The 23,853-nt window shown below is 41.8% G+C and overlaps 1 protein-coding gene across 1 annotated transcript in view; it reads right to left on the bottom strand.

The window, feature by feature from the left end:
- The window catches only part of ADAMTS12 (ADAM metallopeptidase with thrombospondin type 1 motif 12), a 261,756-nt gene that overhangs the window by 109,370 nt on the left and 128,533 nt on the right, over nucleotides 1-23,853 (bottom strand). The window contains exons 4-6 of the mRNA XM_006116518.5: nucleotides 12,382-12,578; nucleotides 2,997-3,080; nucleotides 1,195-1,319 (exon numbers count right to left, since the gene is read on the bottom strand). Coding sequence (XP_006116580.3) covers nucleotides 1,195-1,319; nucleotides 2,997-3,080; nucleotides 12,382-12,578 — 406 coding nt within the window. The remainder of the gene's footprint in view (nucleotides 1-1,194; nucleotides 1,320-2,996; nucleotides 3,081-12,381; nucleotides 12,579-23,853) is intronic.

The following is a 23,853-nucleotide window of genomic DNA, read 5'->3' as shown; positions in this document are numbered from 1 at the left end:
AGGCCCCCATCCCTCAAACACACCTAAACACTTTTACCTTTAGAGAAGGGAGCAGTTCTGCCAAGCTTACAAGATTAGAGTCTATGTGCTTTAAAAGGTTGGACAGTTTTGTTTATAAGGCACTAGAATGGGCCTCAAGAAGGCTGGAGTTGGTTCCTTGTTCAATGCAGACTTCTTGTAGAATCTTGGGCAACTCATTTTATCTCTCAGTGGCCCTGTTTCCCATCAGTGAAGGCAGAGTGGAGGGGAATACCTTTTCCCCTACTCCAACCCTTTGTTTGTCTTGTTTCTTTAAACTATGAAATCTTAGGGCAGAGACTGTTTTTTACTATTTCTGATGTGTCTAGCACAATGGGGCCCAGATCTTGGGCTAAGCATGATCTTCCAAAGGATATCAGCAATGCAGAAGGAGAGAGGGAGGGAGGGAGAGAGAGAGAGAGACTAAATCTGTCAGACCGGTAATGGACACACTGCAGCTTGCTGATCTCTGGTTTGCCCCTTTCTCATGCATCTCTCGTGCACTGGAGCCCCGCACTTCCTACTCCTTCTCCTCCTTCCCAACACTTTCAGAGCACCACAAATCACCTGATTCACACTTGATCCCAGCTCCTCCCCCTCCTTCCCAGAATTGGAATGCCATGAATCAGCTGTTCCAGCCTGTTCAAGCTCTAGAATGGAGGGAAGGGGGGAATGGAGATGGAGCACGAATCAGGTAATTTGTGGTGCTGCAAAAGTGCTAGGAGGGAGGAGGAGGAGGAGGAGGATGAAGTGCGGGGCTCCAGTGCATGCATGAGAGATGCATGGGGGAGGGGTCCGACAGGAGGCCACATATCTGCTTACAGATCTGAATCTCCTGGCGAGGACGCACGTTTAATAGAACACTCAGAGACATGAATACATTTCCAAACAGATGTAAGCAATCCAATATAAAGATACAGTGGTTTAGCTTTGGCACCTTACAACCATGACACTGTGCTTTTATATAACAGCTCATAAACTCCGCCTGTACTACTAGCATCTGATGCACTCATCAAGCAAACTTATTTTTGTACTAAGATGGGCACAACAGTTTACATGGAAGTGTGTGTTTTGAGGGGGGGCAAAAGGAGTCTATTATCCTGTAAACATGTCCTCGGTGAAAGAAATATGAATAAAACAATAGTTGACAGTTTTTCTCCAGGGCTGTGACCATACCTTGTTAGAAGTACAGCTACATCATGATGTATAGGGTTGTTATCGTTTTGGGGATTAATGCTTTTCTGCCACTTACAGAAGCTAGCTAAAGTTTTATCCGCATGATGAATGATTTTCAAGCCTTGCTAAAGAAAAAAAAGAAGAAAATATTATTATAAAGACTGCTTTATATTGCCAGAGCAGAGCAGAAATGTTAATTATCATGCTTACTACTATCACTGAAATGTGACTGGTTACGTTTTTGCCCAAAGCTAGAAACATCATTAGGCACAATGGCAGCTATTTGTCTAATGCCTCAAATCTTAAATTAAAACTTTGTCATTTTTGCAGCTAGTGTATCTAGAGAGAGAAAAAAAGAAGTATATCAAAGAAGGGAAATAGTGTTTTTTGAAAGTAAACAAAATCAATAATTGCATTTTTTCAAGCAATAATATTTTGTTTCCCTCTTGGAAACTAATATTCCTCCTGACACCAAGAAGATTAAGATTAATTAGCAAGTAACTTGAAGAAAGCCATTTTCTATCATGCTTAGTACCGTTAATGCAATACGAACAATCTCATTTTATGCTCCTGCACGCCGTTTTTTAAGCTGAAAAAGATACTCAACAGTAGTCTTATGATCAGATAGAACAAACACAAGTTAAAGAAGAAAAATATGTTTTGCAAATATGCTCTATCAACAACCTGTTTCCTTCTTTGTTGGGTTTGCCACCTACTCTGTCTCACTCTCTGTATATTATTACATAGATAAACATTTTCCAAAGCATTGGTGTGCCATAAGCACCTAAGTCCCATTTTCAAAGGTGCATTAGGCACACAGGAGCCTAAGTCACATTGAAAGTCAATGAAGATTAAAACTCTGAAGTGTTTATGTCCATATTGAAAATGAAACTTAGGTGCTTTTGAAAATGTAACCTTGATATCCTTATCCATAGGGTTAGCTGAATAAAATTAGGCTCCTATCCTCCAAATTATTTTCACTTGTGCAGGTTTCAACTCTTACATAGACACCAACTGATTTCAATAGCACAGGCTTCCACCTGGTTTAGGTTGATGGATGATAAAGCCTTCTGAACGGAGACCTTATTTTAAGGCTATACCCACTGAAAGCTTTGCGTAATTATGATGATTTGAAATCATCCATTAAAATTATAATAATCAGCATTCATTTAGGGGGTAGTTACAGCATTTCTGAGACATGGAACATGCAATAAACTGTGTGTGGTTAGTTCACAACAATGAACATTTTATAGGTCACTGTTTCTTTGAGTTTTGTAAAAGGAGCTTGTAGAGAAAATAATCTGTCCTGCAGGTGTATGATAGTAGATCTGCTTCTTCAGAGCACTCCACAGGCAGCTGCACTGTACTTTAAGAATGTGTTATGTCATTAGATTGTGGATGATTCATTTGAGTATCCTGTTCATTTGAATTTCTGTTCCATAGCAAGCCACCTCAATCTTTGGAAGTCCTCTCCCGGTGCTGAAAAGTTTCCTCCTCATGCACAATTATCCTAATATTTGAACTTTTTAACTCAATTTTATTTTGGGAGTTGATGTGCAAACACCTGCAGTGATGAGTTAAATGATGTGCCATCTCGAACAGCAGTTAACCATAAACTGGCTGTGCCAGAGTCAAGAGATTAACAGAGGAATGGAATGAACAAAACATTTTAAACAAGCAACCCTTTGTCTACACAAAGTGGGTGCATTCATTGCTCTCAATCAATGTGGATCTAAATACCTGCTGCAATGCCCTGCGTTCCCAACCCTTCATTGTAATTTTGGGGGAAAACAGTATCTCACCTCTTCCTCTTCAAGAAGAATAAGACGGACGAGCACAATGTGGATTGCATTGCCAATACTTGGATCATGGAACAATCCTGTAACCTGTGTCAGAGCCAGGAGGTATGAAATTAATAACTCCTCTACATCATGGCAGAGATTTAAAGAGAAAATATGCAGGTTATTTCAAGCAAAGTTCCCTCTTTGTCTTCCCCACCCCTATACACTGTACTTACAGAAAGTTCACTTTACATTCTGAAACGTAATAACCATGATTAACTACAACAGTCCAGTCAAATGATAAAAAAAAATTCAGTAATTAAAGAAGTTATTAAAATGTTAAGCAGAAAAAAAAAATGTATGACCCATTAGAAAAACTATTTTAAGTTCACTTTTCTCAGGGTACAATCCACTATTGTTCTACTTCCAGCATAGTTGTTCACATCAGTGCAAGTTGATTGTAAAACACTACATCTATGTCTAGACTACATCCCTCTTTCGACAGAGGGAAGTAAATTAGACACTTCAAAATTGAAAATGAAGCAGGGATTTAAATATCCCATGCTTCATTTGCATAATCACGTAATGGCACTCTTTCAAAAAAAGGAAGATTTTGAAAGTAAAACCGCAGTCTAGATGTGGTTCTTTCGAAAATGACAGGCTTTAAACCTAATTTTTTGAGGAGTACAGGATCTTTTGAAAAAGCCTGCCATTTTTGAAAGAACTGTGTCTAGATTGCTTGCTTTCCAAATGACGCTTTTTCGAAAGAGCGCCATTACACTATTATGTAAATGAAGCACGGGATATTTAAATCCTCACTTCGTTTGCAATTTTGACATGTCTAATTTACATCCCTCTGTTGAAAGAGGGATGTAGTCTAGATACAGACTACCAGTGCACAATGGTAGCATTTTACATCAACTTTGAACTGGTGCAAATGATGACCAAAGATTCGGGCAAGAGCAAATGAGGTATTAACAGTTGGGTTCTGTAGAAACTCCATGAGGACTCTGCTAGCAGAAGAGAAAAAAGTGGAAGTAAATATTAGGCAAATAGAAGGGCAATAAAAATATATATACAGTAATATCAGTGGAAAAGTGGAGATTTCTCTTCACTATTGCCTAAATTGGCACTCAATGCAGAAGGCATTGATTTAGTGGGTTTAGTGAAGATACGGTACCTTGATGGCAGGGCACTCTCCCATCAACTTTAGCACTTCACCTTCCCTAGCTGCAGAAGCTATTCTGATGGGAATGCTGTAAAACAATCTAAGCTACTGTAACTTCAGTTATGTAACTTATGCGACTTAACTAACGTATCTGAAATTGTCTTATCTCATTAGTGTAGACCAGATCGGAAACTAAAGATAAAATGATGATGCAGTTAGACTTAAAAATAACAAAGGACCCAGTATTGAACTCTTGAGTCCTCCTGGACCAAATGATGATGTTAGAGAGTGTGATTAGACAGGTGGAAATAGAACTAGGAAAAGGATAGAGATGAAGGAGTTATTGAAGTTTTTGGTTTGGGAGCCAAAATGAAAGTCAAAACATAAACTAGATCTGTTTGAATGGAAACTGAATTGTTACAGCTTTTCTGTACCAGAAATGAATTTTGTTGTTTTGGGTTTAGTTTTGGGTCATTATGGGGGGTGGGGGTGGGCAGGTTCCCTTTTCTGTTTTTTGTTTTTGTTTTGTTTTTGTTTTTATCAATTAGATAAATCTAAAAATTAAATGCTGCTTTGAAACAAAAGGTTACAACTTTTATTTTGAAATGGTGGAAATAGGTCACATCACTTTTTTTGGCTAAAACTACTTGCAGAATTTAAGCAAAATTCACAAAGACTTTTGATTCCCTTAAAATGCATTATTTTGTGAGTTTATTATTAGATGAAAAAAATGTCCAGCTCTAGACAGGAAGGAACTAGAAATGCTTGCATACAATAAGTGTGGATACGACCTAATACAACGGAATGTTGCTTGGAGAGAATGAGGAGGGGAAAAGGAGCCATCAGCAAGAGGAAAACTGTACTTAGGCAGAGCTAAACCAGCTAAAACAATATGGTGTTGATGGCTACAATGAAAGATAATTTCCAAGATTTTCTGTGTGACTCCACTGCAGATGTGTTTCATTGGTGCAAATTATATAAACAAAAATCTAGGAGTTATCTGAATGGCATTCGCTGAATACTGTGGGATGAAAAAAAATATATTGTGCTAGCTCTTAATTCTTCAAAAATCTCTCAAATGAAAGATAATTGTTTAAATAGTTTGCATTCATTAGCAGCTGGCAAAAAGGCTATTCCTAGTGGGGCTGGTTGATCTAAAAAAATCTGTCACACAAAGGAATATTGAAATATTATGTACTTATTTTTTTTAGTACACATCAGATGTTTTCTGGGGTTATTAATACACTTCAGTACACAAATATTGATGGAAGAGAAGGATTTTGAAGGGGAGGAGGAGAGATCTGATTATTTAAGTTATTTAATTTTAATTAAAAATCAAAACCTCAGCTCCATCACCCATAGCATTACTAAGACTCCCATTAACTGTAAGACCAGGATACAAACATCTGATGACAAAATCTGACATTGGGAAGCACCCTCATTAAGAACTGAAATTAAAACAGATGTTTCAGACATAGGCATGGTCCATTCTACACAATTAGATTAGTTTAAATACATTGATTAGTGTTGTGAAAAATCCCATTAAGTCCCCATGTATAGTCTGACAAAGCAAGTCTGACAGAAGAATTCTTCTGGTGACCTAGCTATTACCTCTTGCAGAGGTGGATTACCTTCACTTATGGGAGAACTCTTCTCGTTGGTATAGGCAGTGTTTTTAGTATTTTAGTTATAGTATTTTAAGTAGCAACAAGCCCTAAAAAAGAGCTTGCATCTTGCTTACAAAAAATATAGCCATGGGACTTTTCTCATGACTAAGGTTGTCAACTTTTTAATTCCACTGCCCACTCACTTTCCAGAGGCCCCACCCCTTCCAGAAGCCCCACCCTCCACTCTCTCTCCATTCCTTCCATTGCTTATTTTCTCCCACCCTTTCTCATGTGCTCATTTTCACTGCCAGGCCCAAGCAGGTATGTTTATTGAATAATTACCATACATTGCACATTTGAATCAGAAACTCGTAAAGCTTCCATTACTATTTCTGTAACTAATTTGAATTATTTTGTGATTTGTAACAGTAAAAATTTTCTTTGCACTAAAAAGACAGTTGAATAGGTGACTGGAATTTAATTTTGTTAGGAAATATTTGTTATGAACTTTAATCATAATAGTCATGACTTTCTTCCCAATGAAAAACATAAATAATTATGGTATCATGAGCTTTCATGGGCATAATCCACTTCTTCAGATGACTAGAATATTAAAAGTCCTTGGATCTGGACTTTTAATACTCCAGTCATCTGAAGAAGTAGGTTATGCCCACAAAATCTTATGATACCATCTACATGTTTTATTAGTCTTTAAGGTGCTATTAGACTATTAGTTGTTTTTTAAGTTTTTCTAATTATAGACTAACTCAACTACCCCTCTGAAGGTTTTAAAAATAATTATTTAAACCTTTCATCCAGCATATTCTGGTATAAAAAGTAGTTCATTCTGCTAATTTAAGTGGCAAGATTGTTTGTGCAAAATTTGGTATCTGTAGCTAATTGGGAAATATGACTTTATTTTGCACAAGCCAATCCACAAACAAACTCTTCAAAATATATAAGGGTATGTCTACACTACAGTGCTAATTCGAACTAACTTAGTTCGAATTAGTTAATTCGAACTAAGCTAATTCGAACTAACGCATCCAGACTAAAAAACTAGTTCGAATTAGCATTTTGTTAATTCGAACTAGCACGTCCACACAGAGTGGACCCTGAACCGGGGTTAAGGATGGCCGGAAGTAGTGCCAGCAGGGCATCAGATGAGGACTTAGAGCGTGGAGCTGCTGTGTCAGGCTAGCCGAGGGCTGGGCTTAAAGGGACCCGACCCCCACCCCAGACAGACAGTTCTCAGGGGTGCCCCGCTTGCAAAGCAGTCCTGGCTCGGATTGGCCGGAGTACCCACACTGGGCACATCACAGCACTCGGCCATCAGCCCGGCTGCACTTGCCGCAGGCTGCCATCTGGGGAGAGGGGGCAATTGGTGGGCTGCAGGAGAGGTTCCACCCCCAGAAGCCTGCAGAGCCAGCCCAGTCCTCCCCATCGGGGGCTCGTACCCCATTCCTCCCTCACCTCCTTCCACTTACTCCTCCCTAGCCCCCCTTCCTGATGTACAAAATAAAGGACAATTGTGTTCAAAAATTGAATCTCTCTTTATTGAACAAAACTGGGGGAGACTGGGAAAAGGAGGTGGGAGAGGGGAAGAGAGAGGGTGGGTGAGGGGAGGGCAACTACAATGATGGGGGGTTTGGAACAGGTCCCATATGAAGAGAGGCTAAAGAGACTGGAACTTTTCAGCTTAGAAAAGAGGAGATGTAGGGGAGATATGATAGAGGTCTATAAAAGCACGAGTGGGGTAGAGAGGGTGCATACAGAAAAGTTCTTCATTAGTTCCCATAATAGAAGGACTAGAGGACACCAAATGAAATGAATGGGTAGCAGGCTTCAAACTAATAACAAAAAGTTCTTCTTCACAAAGCAAATAGTCAACCTGTGGAACTCCTTGCTGCAGGAGGCTGTGAAGGCTAGAACTGGAACAGAGTTTAAAGAGAAGTGAGATCAATTCATGGAGGTTGGGTCCATGGAGTGGTATTAGCCAGGGGGTAGGAGTGGTGTCCCTGCCCGAAGTTTGTGGAAGGCTGGAGAGGGATGGCACAAGACAAATGGCTTGGTCACTGTCTTTGGTCCATCCCCTCCAGGGTCCCTAGGGTTGGCCGCTGTTGGCAGACAGGCTACTGGGCTAGATGGACCTTTGGTCTGACCCAGGACGGCCATTCTAAGCTCAGGGCTCAGGGTCGGGGGGTCTCAGTGGACCCCCTTGATTTTCATGCAAACCTGCTCCTGGGTGGCCAGGCTGGCAGCTCTCCTGCCCTAGATGGCCGCTTTCCTGTGCCTAGTGCGGAGGTCGTGGACGAGGTCCACGATGTCTGCACTGGACCAGGCAGGTGCCCACCTCTTGCGGTCCTAGGCAAGCTCCCGGGAGCCGCCAGCCTGGTCCCGGGAAGAGGGGGAGGGCTGGGGGGCATCGGGTGGCTGGCTCGAGCCGTGCCAGGTGCAGGGTCTGCTGGCTGGGTGCTGGCAGGCTTGCACCTGGCACGGGCACCGTAGCCAGCCTGTGCCCCTTTAAGGGGTCCGGGGCCGGGAGGGGGGCAATAGAGTTTCCCTGGTGTTGGCCAGAGTGGCCACCAGGGAAAGCTGGGGAGGGCTAGCCTTCCACTAGTTCGAATTAAGAGGCTACACAGCCCTTAATTCGAACTAGTAAGTTCGAACTAGGCTTAGTCTTCGTAAAATGAGGTTTACCTAGTTCGAACTAAGCGCTCCGCTAGTTCGAATTAAGTTCGAACTAGTGGAGTGCTAGTTTAGCGCCTATCAAAGTTAATTCGAACTAACGTCCATTAGTTTGAATTAACTTTGTAGTGTAGACATACCCTAACAGATTTATATTTAGTGCCTAGGGACCCCAACCAAGATCATGGCTCTCGGATGGTAGGTGCTGGACAGTCACATAAAAAAGAGTCTACAACAGAGTTTATAATACAGCTAGATGAAGGTTGGTAGAAATGTATGATACATTCCTACTGTGCAGGAAAGAGAACAATAGCTTCAGATAGCTGACATTTACCCATACTTGGTGGATAATACTGGACTTATTCACTTTCACAGATCTCTTCTTGTCCCATACTGAACTGAATGGAGCAGTCTGTCAAGGTGTGAGAGATCCCAGCTTGTAATAGCAAGTGTGAAAAATTGGGCAAAGACACAAATATCAGAACTGTCCCTAGAAAATCAGGCTGTCTGGTCACTCTAGTCTAGGCTGTAAACACTGAAGAATCAAAACCCAGGAAAGCAAGAAAAAAGACATCTGAAGGGATAAAAAGGGACATTCTCAAGGACTGGGTTGCTGGGAGTTCCTGATGAGAAATGGTTCTTGTGTTGATCAAGAGGTCAGGTGTCTGGAATAGGGATGGCAACCCCCCAGGTAAGATAAACATTTAGATAGACATCGTATTATTTTAAACTCTTTTTTTCTGATGCTTTTCCGGGTTCCTACTGTTAAGTTTAAAAAACACTTTTTTAAAAAGAAAGCTGCCTGGTCACTGCTCCCCAAACTCAGTCAGGCCTGAGACATCCCAGTAGCCAGGCTGTCATAGCTTGGGCACTGCATGAATTGTGGGATTCCACCTTCAGAAACATAAAGCAATGAGGCCCAACAGTGAGGGGATGTGCTCAGAGAGACCAGACAAGGATCTTATAACTGTGATAAATAATATGGGTAATGTTTTAGACTCTGCCAAACGCCAGTGATGAACAGTGCCCATCAACAACCTCCCCAGCTTTCCTTTCTCAAATACAGTGTAAAAAATTATTTACTATCACGGTTGGGCTGCCGATGGGGGGAGCGAAGGGGACAGTTGCCTCAGGGCCCAGCAATTTAAAAGGGCTTAGGGTTCCCAGCCATCATGACTCATACAGCAGCAGCCGGAAACCTGGGTCCCATAAATTGTGGCCGGAGTCCCATGTGGCATGGTCCAGACAATGCTGAGGGCTGTCTAGGGGAGGCTAGCTTTTTGACAGTCTGTCATGAGACTGGCACTCATAGCCATGAGCAACTCCAAACAGCATGACAAATATCACAAGCCTCTATTATATTTTTAAGTGAGATCACTTTTTGAAATTTACTCATTTGGGAATTTATTTAAACTTTATTTATTTTTACATTTTTAATTTAGATTTCATTATCCATGGGGAAAAAACCACAATTGTCTACAAGAAATTACTGTCCATTCTAAAAACAGAAATGATGGAGAAAGAAAACATATTTAAACATCAGCCTCAGTAACAGAAACCTCTGTAATACAACTGATTGAACCTTTTCCTCTGAGAGTAAAAAAAATTGTTTGACTGGGTCTCCATAAAAGTTAGTAAAACTGCTGCACAACTTTCACAATATCAAAAGTGTAAATTAGGAGTACAGGCAGTCCCCGGGTTACGTACAAGATAGGGACTATAGGTTTGTTCTTAAGTTGAATTTGTATGTAAGTCGGAACTGGTACATACTGTAGGGGAAACTCTAGCCAAACATTTCTCCAGAGCTCAGTTTTATTCTCCCACACCTCACTTCCCTCAGTCCTTTTTTCTCAAGCTGAGGTGTCTGCTGAGAAAAGCCACTCCGCGTCTCCCTGCTCTGCTGGGGGGCGCGCTAGCTTCGCGTCTCCCTGGTCTGCTGGGGGGAAGCAGCTAGCGCGGGGTTGCCTCACCCCGTTTGTAAGTAGGGATCCAATGTAAGTCGGATCCATGTAACCCGGGGACTGCCTGTAACACCATTTACATAAGAACAGCTATGCTGGATCAGACCAAAGGTCTATCTAGCCCAGTATCCTGTCTTCCAATAGGCCAATGCCAGGTGCCCCAGAAGAAATGAATATAACAGGTTATCCTCAAGTGATCCCACCCTGTCACCCATTCGCAGCCTCTGACAAACAGAGAGTAGGGACACCATTCCTGCCCATCCTGGCTAACAGCTATCTATGGACCTGTCCTCCTGAATCAATCTAGCTCTTTTTATAATTATATTATAGTCTTGACTTTATAATATCCTCTGGCAAAAATTTCTGCAGGTTGACTCTGCACTGTGTGAAGAAATATTTCCTTTGTATGTTTAAACCTGCTACTTATTAATTTCATATGGTGACTCCTAGTTTTCTGTTATGGGAAGGAGTAAATATCTCTTCTTTATTTACTTTTACCTCAACAGTCATGATTTCACTAGGAGGGTGGTGAAGCACTGGAATGGGTTACTGAGGGAGGTGGTGGAATCTCCACCCCTAGAGGTTTTTAAGTCCCAGTTTGACAAAGCCCTGTCTGGGATGATTTAGTTAGGGTTGGTCCTGCTTTTTTTGGGGGTGGAAGGAGGAGCTGAACTCGATGACCTCCTGAGTACTCTCACCTCATATGGCAGGCATTCCAAACCCCTACTCATGTTTGTTGTCCTTTTCTGAACTTTTTCCAGTGCCAAGATATCTTTTTTAGATGAGGCAAATACATCTGCACACAATATTCAAGAGGTATATAGAAGCAATAAGATATTCTCTGTGTTACTCTCTATTTCATTCTTAATGATTCCTAATCATTCTGTTTACTTTTTTGACTGCTGCTGTACATTGAGTGGATGTTTTCTGAGAACTATCCACGATGCCGCCAAGATCTCTCTTGAATTGTAATAGCCAATTTAGTCCATATCGTTTTATATATATAAAGTTGGGATTATATTTTCCAATATGCATTACTTTGCATTTATCAACATGCAAATTCATCTACCATTTGGTTGCCCAGTCACCTAGTTTTGTGAGAGTCTTTTGAAGCTCTTTACTGTTTGCTCTGGACTTAACTTTCTTAATAAGTTTTGAATCTTCTGCAAATTTCACTGTTTACCCCTTTCTCCATATCATTTATGAATATGTTGAATAGAACTAGGCCCGGTATGGACCCGTGAGGGACATTACTAATTACCTCTCTCCATTTCTCTCAATAGGCGTTCAATTGTGTAAAGGAGATCAGAATCAGACCCAATATCTATGAAATTGATGAACAAGAATTGGGACACACCAAATTGCTTATTGTTTAGGTAAGGGAATAATGTCCAATTCAATAGGGGAATCCCTAAACATTTGAAATAAGAACGTAAGAACAGCCATACTAGGTCAGACCAAAGATCCATCTAACTAAGGATACTATCTTCCAACAGTGGCCAATGCCAGATGCCCCAGAGTGAGTGAACAGAACAGGTAACCATCTAGTAATCCCTCTAATGTCATCTATTTCCAGACCTGACAAACAGGCTAGAGACACCATTCCTACCCATGGGGAAGGGACTTCATATCACTGATTGGATAAAGCTCTCATGTTCTGCTGCATCTAACTGCCCTGACACAATATGTTAATATTGCTGTTTAGGAACATTTCATGCAGAAAAGGTGCATGAGATTCAGAACTGGTAATTTCAGTGGAATGAAAGTTCCAGTGTAATGCACATATCAATTTAAAACTGATAGAAGAAAACCCCATTCTGCATGAAATAACAGATAGGACTTTAAAAATATATATAAAAATGATTCCACTTCTTTAAATAACAGACCGTTATCACTGTTTTTATGATGATTAACAATGTAATCAAGTTTGCTTGCATTTATGTAATTTGTCTAACTGAAAAATAATTAAGTACATCACATACCATATTTATTATAGTGAGGATGTAGGATTCCACATTGTCACTTCCATGATATTCAATCATTTTACTGTCTGCAACAACAAGCGTCTCCACCCATCGTTCCTTGCTGACAGAACGCCGAGAAATCGTTTTGACTGCTCTGCGATTTCCTTCCCACTTCTCCCTCCAATGCTCTTGTTGTTTGAAAAAGCTGAAGGTATCTGGAATGTTAAAGGGCATTGATTTAATTTTTCATGGAGATATTGTGCTTCAGGATCACTTTAAATTTTTAAATGTCTTGTGGTAATACTTATAGGTAAGTCAGACCTCTACAGATTGAGTCCAAATCAAATGGATCCAAACTTTACTAAAAAGACAGGAGTGCTTGGATCCCAGGTATTGATTGTGCCCATGACAGGGCAGAGGCCAGCTGCAATGTTTAGATCTGGGTACAAATCTTTCCAACATACAAGAGATATTGAGCTCTGTCATTTAGTATCAAGGCCATCTTTAATTACAGCAATTCTTAGTACAAAATTAAAGGCTTATACGCTTAGTTCCTATCAGGGTGGTAAATTAAATCCAGTCCTTGAGGGGCATGCGCATGAACAGGCTATGACAGACCCCCAGATAGAATTCTGAGTAATGAATCTGTTTCACCAGCAGTGGGGCATAATGGCCGCAAGGGGTCAGTAGTGGTATTGGTGGGATGAATTCAAAATAAAGGGTACTGTAAATGTACAATGTACAACTACTGGTGTCTGTACAGTTTCAGCAGGCCAAGAAGATAGGAGTGAAGGGGTGCCCTTGTGATGGGGTAAAGGAACCCCGCATTCTAGGAGGGCTCTGTGAGGGTCCGCAAGAGGGGGAATTGCAGGGGCTGCACGGCAGCAGAAGCAGCGTGGGCAGAGAAACCTGCACCCCCGCAAAAGCCACGTCCGGAGCCAAGAGAGCCACCAGTGTAGACGCACTAGAGGGGAGACCAACTGCTCCAGTGGCGCCGGTGGCTGATGTCACCTGCTGAGCCAGTGGGGAACTTGAAATGGGGCTTGGATCTGAGGGAGAGGAGAGAGGAGGTGAGAATGCACCAGCGGTGAGTGGGGAAGGGCTATATGTGGCTGGGGAGGAAGCGGCCCAGGGCAGGGCCGTGGAACCCATCAGCGGGCATGTTTGGGGACCACAACCCCATCCGCTGGTCAGGGACTGGCATCCCTGCCTTAGGGCCCTGGGTCGGGACCCGGGAGAGAGGGCGGGCCCCAGTCCCCCTACCCCGCCACTGGGGCTCGGCGATTTGGGAACTTTTAGCGCACAGCGGTATTGTCTATGAAGTTGTCAGGAGGACTTTGACTATGTAATTGGTATTGAACTGATTTATTAAGTTGATGAATTAAGGGCACATAGAGGGCGGGGGGAGTACAAGTGGTATGTAATAAAGTGTTTATTGGGGACCCAGATTGAGAGTGGCTCCCTTCCGTGGTCAGGCCTTGGTACAGCCCTGTTATACCCTTATTTAATAAATCAATACAGCTTGCTATTAGAGTTGGCTAAGTGATAAATTTACATTGCCATCATGCTTGAGCTAGATCCTCCTTCATACCATTTATTTTCCAGCCTTTGGTCAGTAACTCTGATAGCTTCACTTTAAAAAAAATGATTTAAATTAATCTTCAGTTTGATCACACTCTTCAATCCCACAGCATCAGTGCAACAAATTGTCAAGTCAATTTTTCCGCAAACTTCTCTCTCAGAGAGATTGGATTCCCCTTACATAAATGACATTTGACATGATTTGACTGTCACAACCAAGGCCCTTTTTTCACTTTGTCTCTTACAGATTGTGCTCAAGGAAAAATGAATGCTGTGTGCAGTGTACCACTCTGGGACCTCAGAGTGCCCAGAAACACAACCAGAATCAGTTAGGGTATGTCTACACTGCCACCCTAGTTCGAACTGCCACCCTAGTTTGAACTAGGGTGGCTAATGTAGGCATTCGAAGTTGCAAATGAAGCCCGGGATTTAAATATCCCGGGCTTCATTTGCATCTTGCCGGGAGCCGCCATTTTTAAATCCCCATTAGTGCAGACTCCGTGCCCATGGCTACACATGGCATGGAGTAGATAGTTCGAATTAGGCTCTCTAAGAGGTGTACTGGTAGTTCGCAGTAGAGAGCTGCGGGCATGGAGTCTGCACTAACGGGGATTTAAAAATGGCTGCACCCGGCAAGATGCAAATGAAGCCGGGGATATTTAAATCCTGGACTTCATTTGCAACTTCGAATGCTTACATTAGCCACCCTCGTTCGAACTAGGGTGGCAGTGTAGACAGACCCTTAGAGAGTAAAGATGCATTCAACATTGCAGGATATCCTCAGCCCTTGTAGGTTCCGCTCAAGTATGTCTCACTACAAGAGCTCTGGAACAGATTAGAATGGGTTTAGGGCAAACACTGGCATATGCAGCCTGAAACGCATCTAGAAAAACCAGTCTTTTACCCCTCAATTTACTTCTACTTCTCACAAACCAAATACTCTCTCATGTTTATTATTTTAATTTGTTCACACTAGAAACACTGAATCATCAATATGAGGCAATAGGACATTGTGGTAGAATAAACCACCCCACACCATTCAAAGCATCCTGCTTTACTATTTTAATTATAATCCTCATTTGGGGCCTTTGTCCCTAATTTGGGTGTAGGCAAGAAGTACTATCACTGTAGACGTGTCGTGATTAATTCTAATCTGTTGCAATTCCTATGATCCAGTCTTAGACATTTGCTGCCACCACCAAGCATCTCTTCTGGAAATTTTACATCCAGGAACTCTTCTCTCTGTTACCTTGTTATAAGGATTCTATTCCTACATAACCATCGTTATATACTTCTGTCAAATACTCTATGAAAAAAGTTCTTATGTAAATTAGCTTGAAAATTAAAAATTCCTATTAAAAATCCCCATTAAAATTGTATTTGCATGCTACTTTATCTCTATAATTAAACCATGAAAGACATGTTTTTCTTAGCACAATATCACAGCAATATTTCCTAGCTAATGCACTGAGAATGAGCTTTTTAATATGAAGCCTATATAATTCCCAGTTTCTGTCAAAGAGAAAGCTCAGGACATTTCAGAGCATGGTTTCCAAGATCTCTTTCTTGAGCAGTCTTGGAATCATTGTGAATAGTTCTCTGAAAACATGCACTCAATGTGCAGCAACGGTAATAAAAAGCTAAGAGAATATTGGGAATCAACTGTGATGACCCTCCACCCAAAGCCCTCTGAGAATTGTTTTTTTTATATGAATATGCATAACTCAAAGATGCTTTATGCAAAATAGGTCATGTAACATCAATTATACAGTTACAATCTGCTAGATCTGCATATCCTATTTTAGTGCATATATCTTTTTGTATATGAAGGTAAAAATAAGTAGTGTGGATCTGTTTATAGTTCTAAATGTGCTAATGAAAGCCGTTACTGGTGCCCTGGAAGCTTAATGACTGAAGCCTGGTCTACACTAGAGCGGAAGGTTGACTTAAGATACACAACTCCAGTGACATTAACATAGCTGGTGTCGACATATTTTAAATTGCTGTCCAGACAGCGGGTGGTCGATGAGAGGAAATGTTCCCATCAGCTTACTCTTATTCATGGAGCTTACTCTGTTTGTAAATTTATGCATTAGAAATGGAATCACTCTGTTTTGAACTATCCTTGAAGATTAAAATGTAGGGTTTTTACAGCTGTCGGAGGTATGCTTAATGTACTTGATATTAAACTTCATTCTCCCATACGTGTACTGAAATAAAAGACTCTTTAAAAATGGAAGGAAAAAGAGATTTGCTGTAGTAATCATAAGCAATGGAATATGGACAATCTTAACATTCTTCAATATTGTACAAACAAAGCCATGGTCCATCTAAAACAGACATCTCTGTATTACTCTTAGCTTTAAAAAGAGTGCTGGGGTCAGGGTAAAGGTTGTCTGATTTTGAACCAGAAACCAGAAGCTGCTGGTTGTGCTTCTAATAGTAACAATAACAGTACAGGTAGGAGGAATGTTGTGCAACTCTTCCTTTGTATTCTTCCTTGAAATATTATTAATCGGAAATCATTACTTGCTTGGTACTCTCTGTGAAACTACTGACAGTGAAAATTTTATTACTAAATACAACTAAAGCTGTTGTCAAATGCATTCTTCACCTCCCAGTACTGGTACAACCATTATTTACCAGCATATCATAAGTTTCTTGTTCTTTTGCCATAAATTAAATGAGTGCCATTAATAGTACCCATTTCTGGTTACTCTTCCCAATACAGTCCAGAGGACATATTCCGCTTTCCTCTATAGATCTAAACAGCAAGCAAATGGTCTGGTAGCACTTTATAGACTAACAAAACATGTAGATGGTACCATGAGCTTTTGTGGGCACAGCCCACTTCTTCAGATGACCGGAGTTATGACTATAGGATAAGAAAACTCCAAATAAATAGGTCATCTAAAGAAGTGGATTGTGCCCACAAAAGCTCATGATACCATCTACATGTTTTGTTAGTCTTTAAAGTGCTACCAGACCATTCTTTACAGTGATTTTGTAACTTTACCGGCACAGATGTATCCTTACTCATCTACTTATTTCAATCCTCCTTAAGCCTGAGGCCTCATACAGCTAAGCTGAAATCGTACAGATCTCAGCCTGAAGCCCTGCATTATAGCCCTGCTTGTATTCCTAATTCACAGTCTTTTCTCCTTATCAATCTTTATATATACACCTCAATAATCTGCTCCTACTTATATGCATATTAATTACCTATGGAATAACATGTGAGTTAACCATAATGATAGATAACACAATTAAATGATAAAATGAACTAATTGGCTGCCAAATTGAGTGTGTATTTCTTTTTGTATAATTAGTAGACAAGCTCATACCAAAACCCTGGACCCCACATAGATAGATATAGATATGGATGTTTAGAGAAAGTTTCTGTCCATCCATGAGTCAGTTTGTTCAAGAACTCCTCCTAAATGGTAAGAGCTAGGATCACCAGATTTGGTATGCAGCTCCTTGTTATCCTGACTTCAAGCAAGATCGGGGTTTGGTTGTGCTAGGAATAGAGGATGTGACTGGAATGGAATTGTTTCCTGTAACATAGGAAGAAGGAGGCTTAGAGAAGGGACAATCATACTGCAGAGTGACCACTGGAAACAGCGAATGCGGGGGACAGTTATACTGCAGTATATGCAGAGTGACCACGGGGGGTAGCTGCACCAGCAGGAGAGTGGCCAGCTGGGCCAGCACTCTCCATGTTGTTGGCCACTGGTCCTCGTAAGTGCACCTGTGCCCCCAAACCCTCCCACCAGCCCTCAGTTGCAGTGTTGGACAGGGGAGGAAGGGCTGCCAGCCAGCAATCCTGCTGCCCTACACTCCTACTCCTCAAGTAGCCAAGAGGGGCCAGCAGCTGTAATGCCATCCTCACCATCATGGGTTGCCCTGAGTGAGACCCCCAGGCCTTCCAGCCCCCTGCCCTGACATCCCCCCATACCTCCCACCTCCCTGCCCTGATTCCCCCATTACCTGCCCTGAGCCTCCCTGGTCCTGCCCTGACTCCTGTACCCTCCCCAATGCCAGGTAAGTCTTCTATTCTCTCTTATAATTAGCTTAACAAAAACCTTTGATGTGAAGAAACCCAGAACTTTGTGGACTTTTGGATGCAAAAGCAATCTGAACTCTGGTTCCTTTGTCCTTCTCTTGTATTTACCTGAGTGATTGAAGAAATGTATTTGTGGCGTGCTGGATGTCCTTGAGCAAGTCACTTCATCTCTCTGTCTCTGCCTTCCCCTTTCTCAAATGGTGATAACAAGACTTACACCTCCTTTGCAAAGAGCTTCGAAATCAACAGATGAAAAGTGCCTTAAGAACCAGCTTTATCCTCACTGGTATTTAAATTGGGTGACAGCTCACATTGTGCTAGGCATTTTCTGAAACTCAGATGAAGTTTCCATCCCAGTCTGGAAGAGCTTACAATCTTTTGGAGTGATTTGATGCACTCCTGATGCTCTACAGATTTGAATTTCCCAGCTCTTTGTACTGTGGTGATGCGGATGAAGTCACCTGATCAAAAAAGGTGTTAGCGGCCCATGCTTTCCCTATAGCTGCACTGTTCCCCGCCCCCCGTGTTATCGTTTAGGCATAGGCGCAGTGGTAAAAGTAACTTAAATTTTCTTACAGATTGCACCCTGGGGCCCTGCCAGCTCTTTAAATAGCTCCCTGCTGGCTTTTGCTGCAGCTCAGCCAGCTCTTGCTGGAGTCACGCACCAAAGTGCTTGACCCCTTCCCTCTACTCAAGACCCTGCCCCCACTCCACCTCTTCTGCACCTCCTCCCCCAAGCATGTTCCATCCCCACTCTTCCCCCTCCCTCTTGGAGCTTGAATACCATAAGTCAGCTGATTGTAGTGCTTAGGAAGGTCTGGGAAGGAGGAGGAAGAGTTTGTAATTGAAGGGCTGCCAGTGCATGAGAGGCATAGGGAGAGGAGTGGGAGAGTTTTTCCCCATGGGTGCTCCACCTTCAGAGTGGCTCCTATGTATTTGGGTATTGTTTCTTAATAGCTTCAGTGTTATTTCAGGAGATAATAAACCACACCACCTTTGGGCTCCACTACATAAAAGCCTACAAGCATGTTTCGGGAAGTGAAATAGCCAAATTTCCAAAAGTTCTCTCTCAATGTGAAAGATGCTTTGCACACTTTCACTACATCAGATCCAGGAGGAGGAAGCCACTTTCTGAGGTGATGTAAATGGTGATGTAATCTTTTTCAAGGAAATCAGTAGCTTCCACACAAAGGAGACAGAAAGGCAGAATTGCCACAGGAGCAATAGCGGAAAGGAGGAAGTTGTGAGATTCAATTCACCCCTCACTCATCAAGCATGTGCATTACACTGTCATTGATTCACTGGTCCCTGACACACCATCAGTTTCAGCACTCCTAAGTTTGACTGCACAACATTTACTCATAATTAACTCTAGAATTTGAGCCATAACATCCTGCCACATAACTTCTGTCAGTAGTTTTGGCTTAGAAACGTTCTTACCCACCTCTACAGCACAGAGCTCACTTCATGCTGCCTGCAGCAGCCACATTGCCAACAGCAAGTATAATCTTGCAACCTTTGTCAAATGAGCTGGCTTTAATAATTAGCAGCATTCAGTGTGGCATACGGGAAGTACATACACAAATCCCATTTAACAATGGGCAATCGCTGGCTTTAATAATTCATTTGCTGTTTTTTTATATTAAAGCTGATTAGCCTCACTTAACTGAGACCCCCTCCAGAGTTCTCTATAGCATAAATAAGTAGACATGTCAGGCACTCTTCATCTTCCGTAAATTACCACAAACAGCTAATGAAAAATTATTCATCAAAGTATGCTGCTAGCATATTTTCATAGCAGCTACTCATTAAGAAATGTCACCCAACCGACTACCTCTTTCCCCACTGTCGGGCCAAACTTGCTTTCTGTACTAGCCAAACAGTCCTGCTGTGGCTTCTGCTCCCCCATCTCAATGTCCCTTGTTCCCCATACAGAAGGATGTGGAGGCACCTGCCACATGCTTATCTTACTTTCACAACCCTTACCCATTAAATTGGGTTGCCTTTTGCTTTCAATGCATGGCACATTAAGGAATCTCTCTCTGTGATGAGCTCTGCAAGCCTTTTGTTTCTAGAGAACTACACAGAGAACTCACACTGCAGTCTCATTTCTTTTCCTTACATGTCAAATAATGCCCCCTTGCTCTGTGTGTGTGTGTAGCAGTAGAACAGCCCTCCCCTAGCTCCCTACCAGGCAAGCACCCTCACGTCTCCCATCCACACTCCAATGCAATTAATCAAATGAAATTAAATCCTGAGTCCAAGTTAATAGGAACTTATGTAGCCCAGGAAGAGCAGCTGGGCCTGTTATCTGCAGTGCTGCATTGCAAGGGGAATAGTTTCCGTTCCTTTTTTATCATTTAGATACTCAAAGGGTTTTCACATTTTAAAAAATGGAGCAATTTGAAGTGCTAGCTTTGAAAATTGTTCATTCACTTGTGTGGTTGTTGAGGGGCTTGAATTGTCTCTTTTTCCAAGATATTCACAGACTGGATATTGGACAGATTCAGCATGCATGGAATAAGACCTTTTGGTGACTTTGCTGAAATCACTAGCCAAACGATTGGGGTATCCCTATTCTCTATAATAGGGATAGTTAATAGGTGAATCACAGGCCAAATCTGAACTGACATATGCTTTTGAACAGATTGGAGCCTTTTTATATACTTAGTATCATTATTGTTATTATTTTTGCACTCATTTCTCTGGACATCCACACAAAAACGGAATAGACAGAAACAAACTCAGAACTTCTAAAAAAAAATATGTATCTAAGTCAATCCAAGGACTAACCTCTGTCACAGTGACTGTTACAAGAAATAATTTGCTCTCCATACCCTCCACAAGCAACATATAATTTACTTGTATCCATTTAATATTAGGACTTGTTGACACAGTCCAGACATTAACCACCCCATGTTATTTTCAAGTAATTGGTGTCTATTTAAATTTGTTTCTATTTTCATTTGTACACTGTTTACTCAAGACAGTCACTTTCACAGAAGTAGGATACATTGAAGAAATATCTGTTACAGGATTTCCTTCTAAATGATAATTTCTGCAAATTATGCTCATGTGAACGAGAGGGAAACACGCACTAACCTATAAAAGAGTCTTTCATGGCCGATTAAATCCCATTAACAAGTTAAGTGAGAATTTCCCAAGAGTCTGATATTAGGAAGCTCATTGTTTTCAATTATTTCCTGTCTAAACTGTTCACAGCTAAAGAAGCATGTCAGAAATAATGGGCTGTACTTCAGTCCACAGGAGACATGAAGGCCCATGTGCAAAGTCTCTGGCCTGGTCTTTACTACAGAGTTAGCGTGCCAGAAGTTAAGGGAGGCGAACAGTCATTCTGGTCCTGCCCTCCCACTCCTGCATTGACACACACACAATGGGAGACAGGTGAGCAATGGATCCATTCACCCTGACAACCAGGAGCTGTTTTTAATGCCAGAGCCCAGCAGTGGCAGGACAGAATGGTGGCTGAGCAAGAGGGAAGGCACTTCTGTTAAACATACATATCCTGCTAAATAATGTGTTTAATCAGAACAAAAAAAGGCATGTGCTTCCTGATAGCCACTCCAGCTATGCTGAAGATGCTCCCCAAAATATTATGTTTATGTGCCTTGGGATGGTCCAGAACTTCTCAACTGAGTTCCCCAGGATATGTTGAGGGAGGTACTCCACAATCCTTTGTAGGAGGTCTCTGGGTAGGGCTGCCGTATTTTTTCCACTAGGGTAGGACACTTCTCCTTGCCACTCCAGTATTAGCTCTGTGGGCATCACTACACAGTATAGCAGCATAAGGACTATGTCGCTACTCAGATGATTGCAGCTTCTGCTCCCTTGCTGCCTCAGTTACCCTCAGGTGACTGATATCACATAGGGTCACCTAAAGGAAATGGGGGAAGTTTACAAGGCCTCAATCCAAAACCAATAGTGCAAGTGATCTGCCCCCTTCCTCCCCCTGGTGAAATCCAGGTTCCATAAGCACACTCTTCTAATGCACCATTGCTGTGATTGGAAAAGATCACCATCTATTATGAGCAGTGTGAAGAAAAGGTGTGGGAGAGAGACACAGGAAGCCATTGTGGGGGGAAAATAAAGCTATTTGGGACACTTAAGGGTGGAACCTGTTCTTGAGCATTCTCCATGTAGCTAGGGGAAGGGGGAGTAGCACAACTGACAAACATGGGCTTGTCAAAAGTTGCAGCACATGACCTGTTGTCCGGGCCTCAGGGCCATGGTCATGATGTATTGGACCAGCAAACTGATTCACGGGATACCCAAGGATTGTGATAATGTTGTTTGCAGTGAAGTGTGCAAATGGGTTTATTTCTTTAAATATCAACTTTGCACCAGAAACAATCTGTGCTCTGACAATGGTTGCCTTGTGCTTTGTATGCCGCATAACAGAAAGCATGTCCTTTGGTGCATCCTGCACTCTGCAATAACGGCTTTCCCAGATTAGAAGGCAGAAAAATAGGATTAGGGATGACATATTCAGTGAGATAATGAACGCCTCTGGGACAGCTGAGAACGTAGACATGGACATGGAGAACTGAAGGGTATCCCAGGAGCAGGAGTGTGCTACAGAGAAGGAGATTATTATGAAGAACCAATCAGATAAGCTAAGGCATCTGGTTAAGCTTCAAGAAAGGCAACCGGATGCTAGACTTCCTCTGCAGCCAATGCAGAGCTGCCTGCCTGAATCTCTTTGTCCACAGTCCTCTTCCCCAAATTGTTCCAATAAATGGAGTAGGAGATTCATTATCCCTTCCACTCAACTCCAGGGGAGAGTACAAATAACAGAAGGCTCCCTTTCCAAGATCTGTGATGGTTAGGAGTGCAAATAAGCTAATTTTGTTTATCCTCTTAATTTTCTTTTATTTCTGTGTTTGTGTCTGTATAACACAACAAATTAGTTTGAGGAAAAAAACATTTTAATTAAGATCATACACAAGGGAATGGGGCACTAAAGCTGAACTAATGTGATGGAGAGTATAGTTTGGGAAAGCACAACACGGATATATATCACACATTACTGTGGCTCATTGATGAAACAGGTTTTCAAAGCCTCTTAGACGCACAAAGCCCCTTGCTGGGCTCTTCTTATTGCCTTGGTATCTGGCTGCTCAAAATGAGCTGCCAAGCAAGCTATCTCCACACCCCAGCCTGGCAGAAACTTTTTTCTCATTGCCTCATAGACTTTATGGGGCACACAAGAGGCAGTGATGACAAAGAGGAAATTGCTTCAGCTGAGGAGTAACCCGGAAAGCAAACTGCACCAAAGACCTTTTAAAAGTCCAAAGGGACAGTCCACTGCCATTCTGCACTTATTCTGACTATTGTTGAACTGCTCCTTATTTACTTCCAGGTGGCTGGTGTATTGTTTAATGAGTCATGGGAGCAAGAGATAGGCTGGATCTCCCAGGATATTATCATTTCAACATCAATTGTTATTTCACAATCTGGAAAGAAAGCCCCTGCTTTTATCTATCTGTCTAATCAGACCTATGATCCTTTCCTGGCCATGTCAAGTTGATATCAGTGAAATAGATTGTGATCCTCCTTGTGATCCACCAGGAGATGGGTCAGAAATGGGAGGGAGGATGGGCTATAATAGCAGAGATAAAGGAGGTACAAGGAAGAACTCAGGGACATAATCAAATCAATATCTTGGATGCCTGTATGCAAATGTAAGAAAAATGGGAAATAAATAGGAAGAACTTGAAGTGCTAATAAACAAACACAACTATGACATAGTTAGTATTACAGATACTTGGTGGGATAATACACGTGATTTGAATATTGTTTCAGAAGGATACAGCTTGTTCAGG

Source organism: Pelodiscus sinensis, chromosome 6, assembly GCF_052426305.1.
Source record: "Pelodiscus sinensis isolate ZL-2025 chromosome 6, ASM5242630v1, whole genome shotgun sequence".
In the NCBI taxonomy this organism is placed as follows: Eukaryota; Metazoa; Chordata; order Testudines; family Trionychidae; genus Pelodiscus; species Pelodiscus sinensis.
This window is presented reverse-complemented; position numbering and strand designations above follow the sequence as displayed.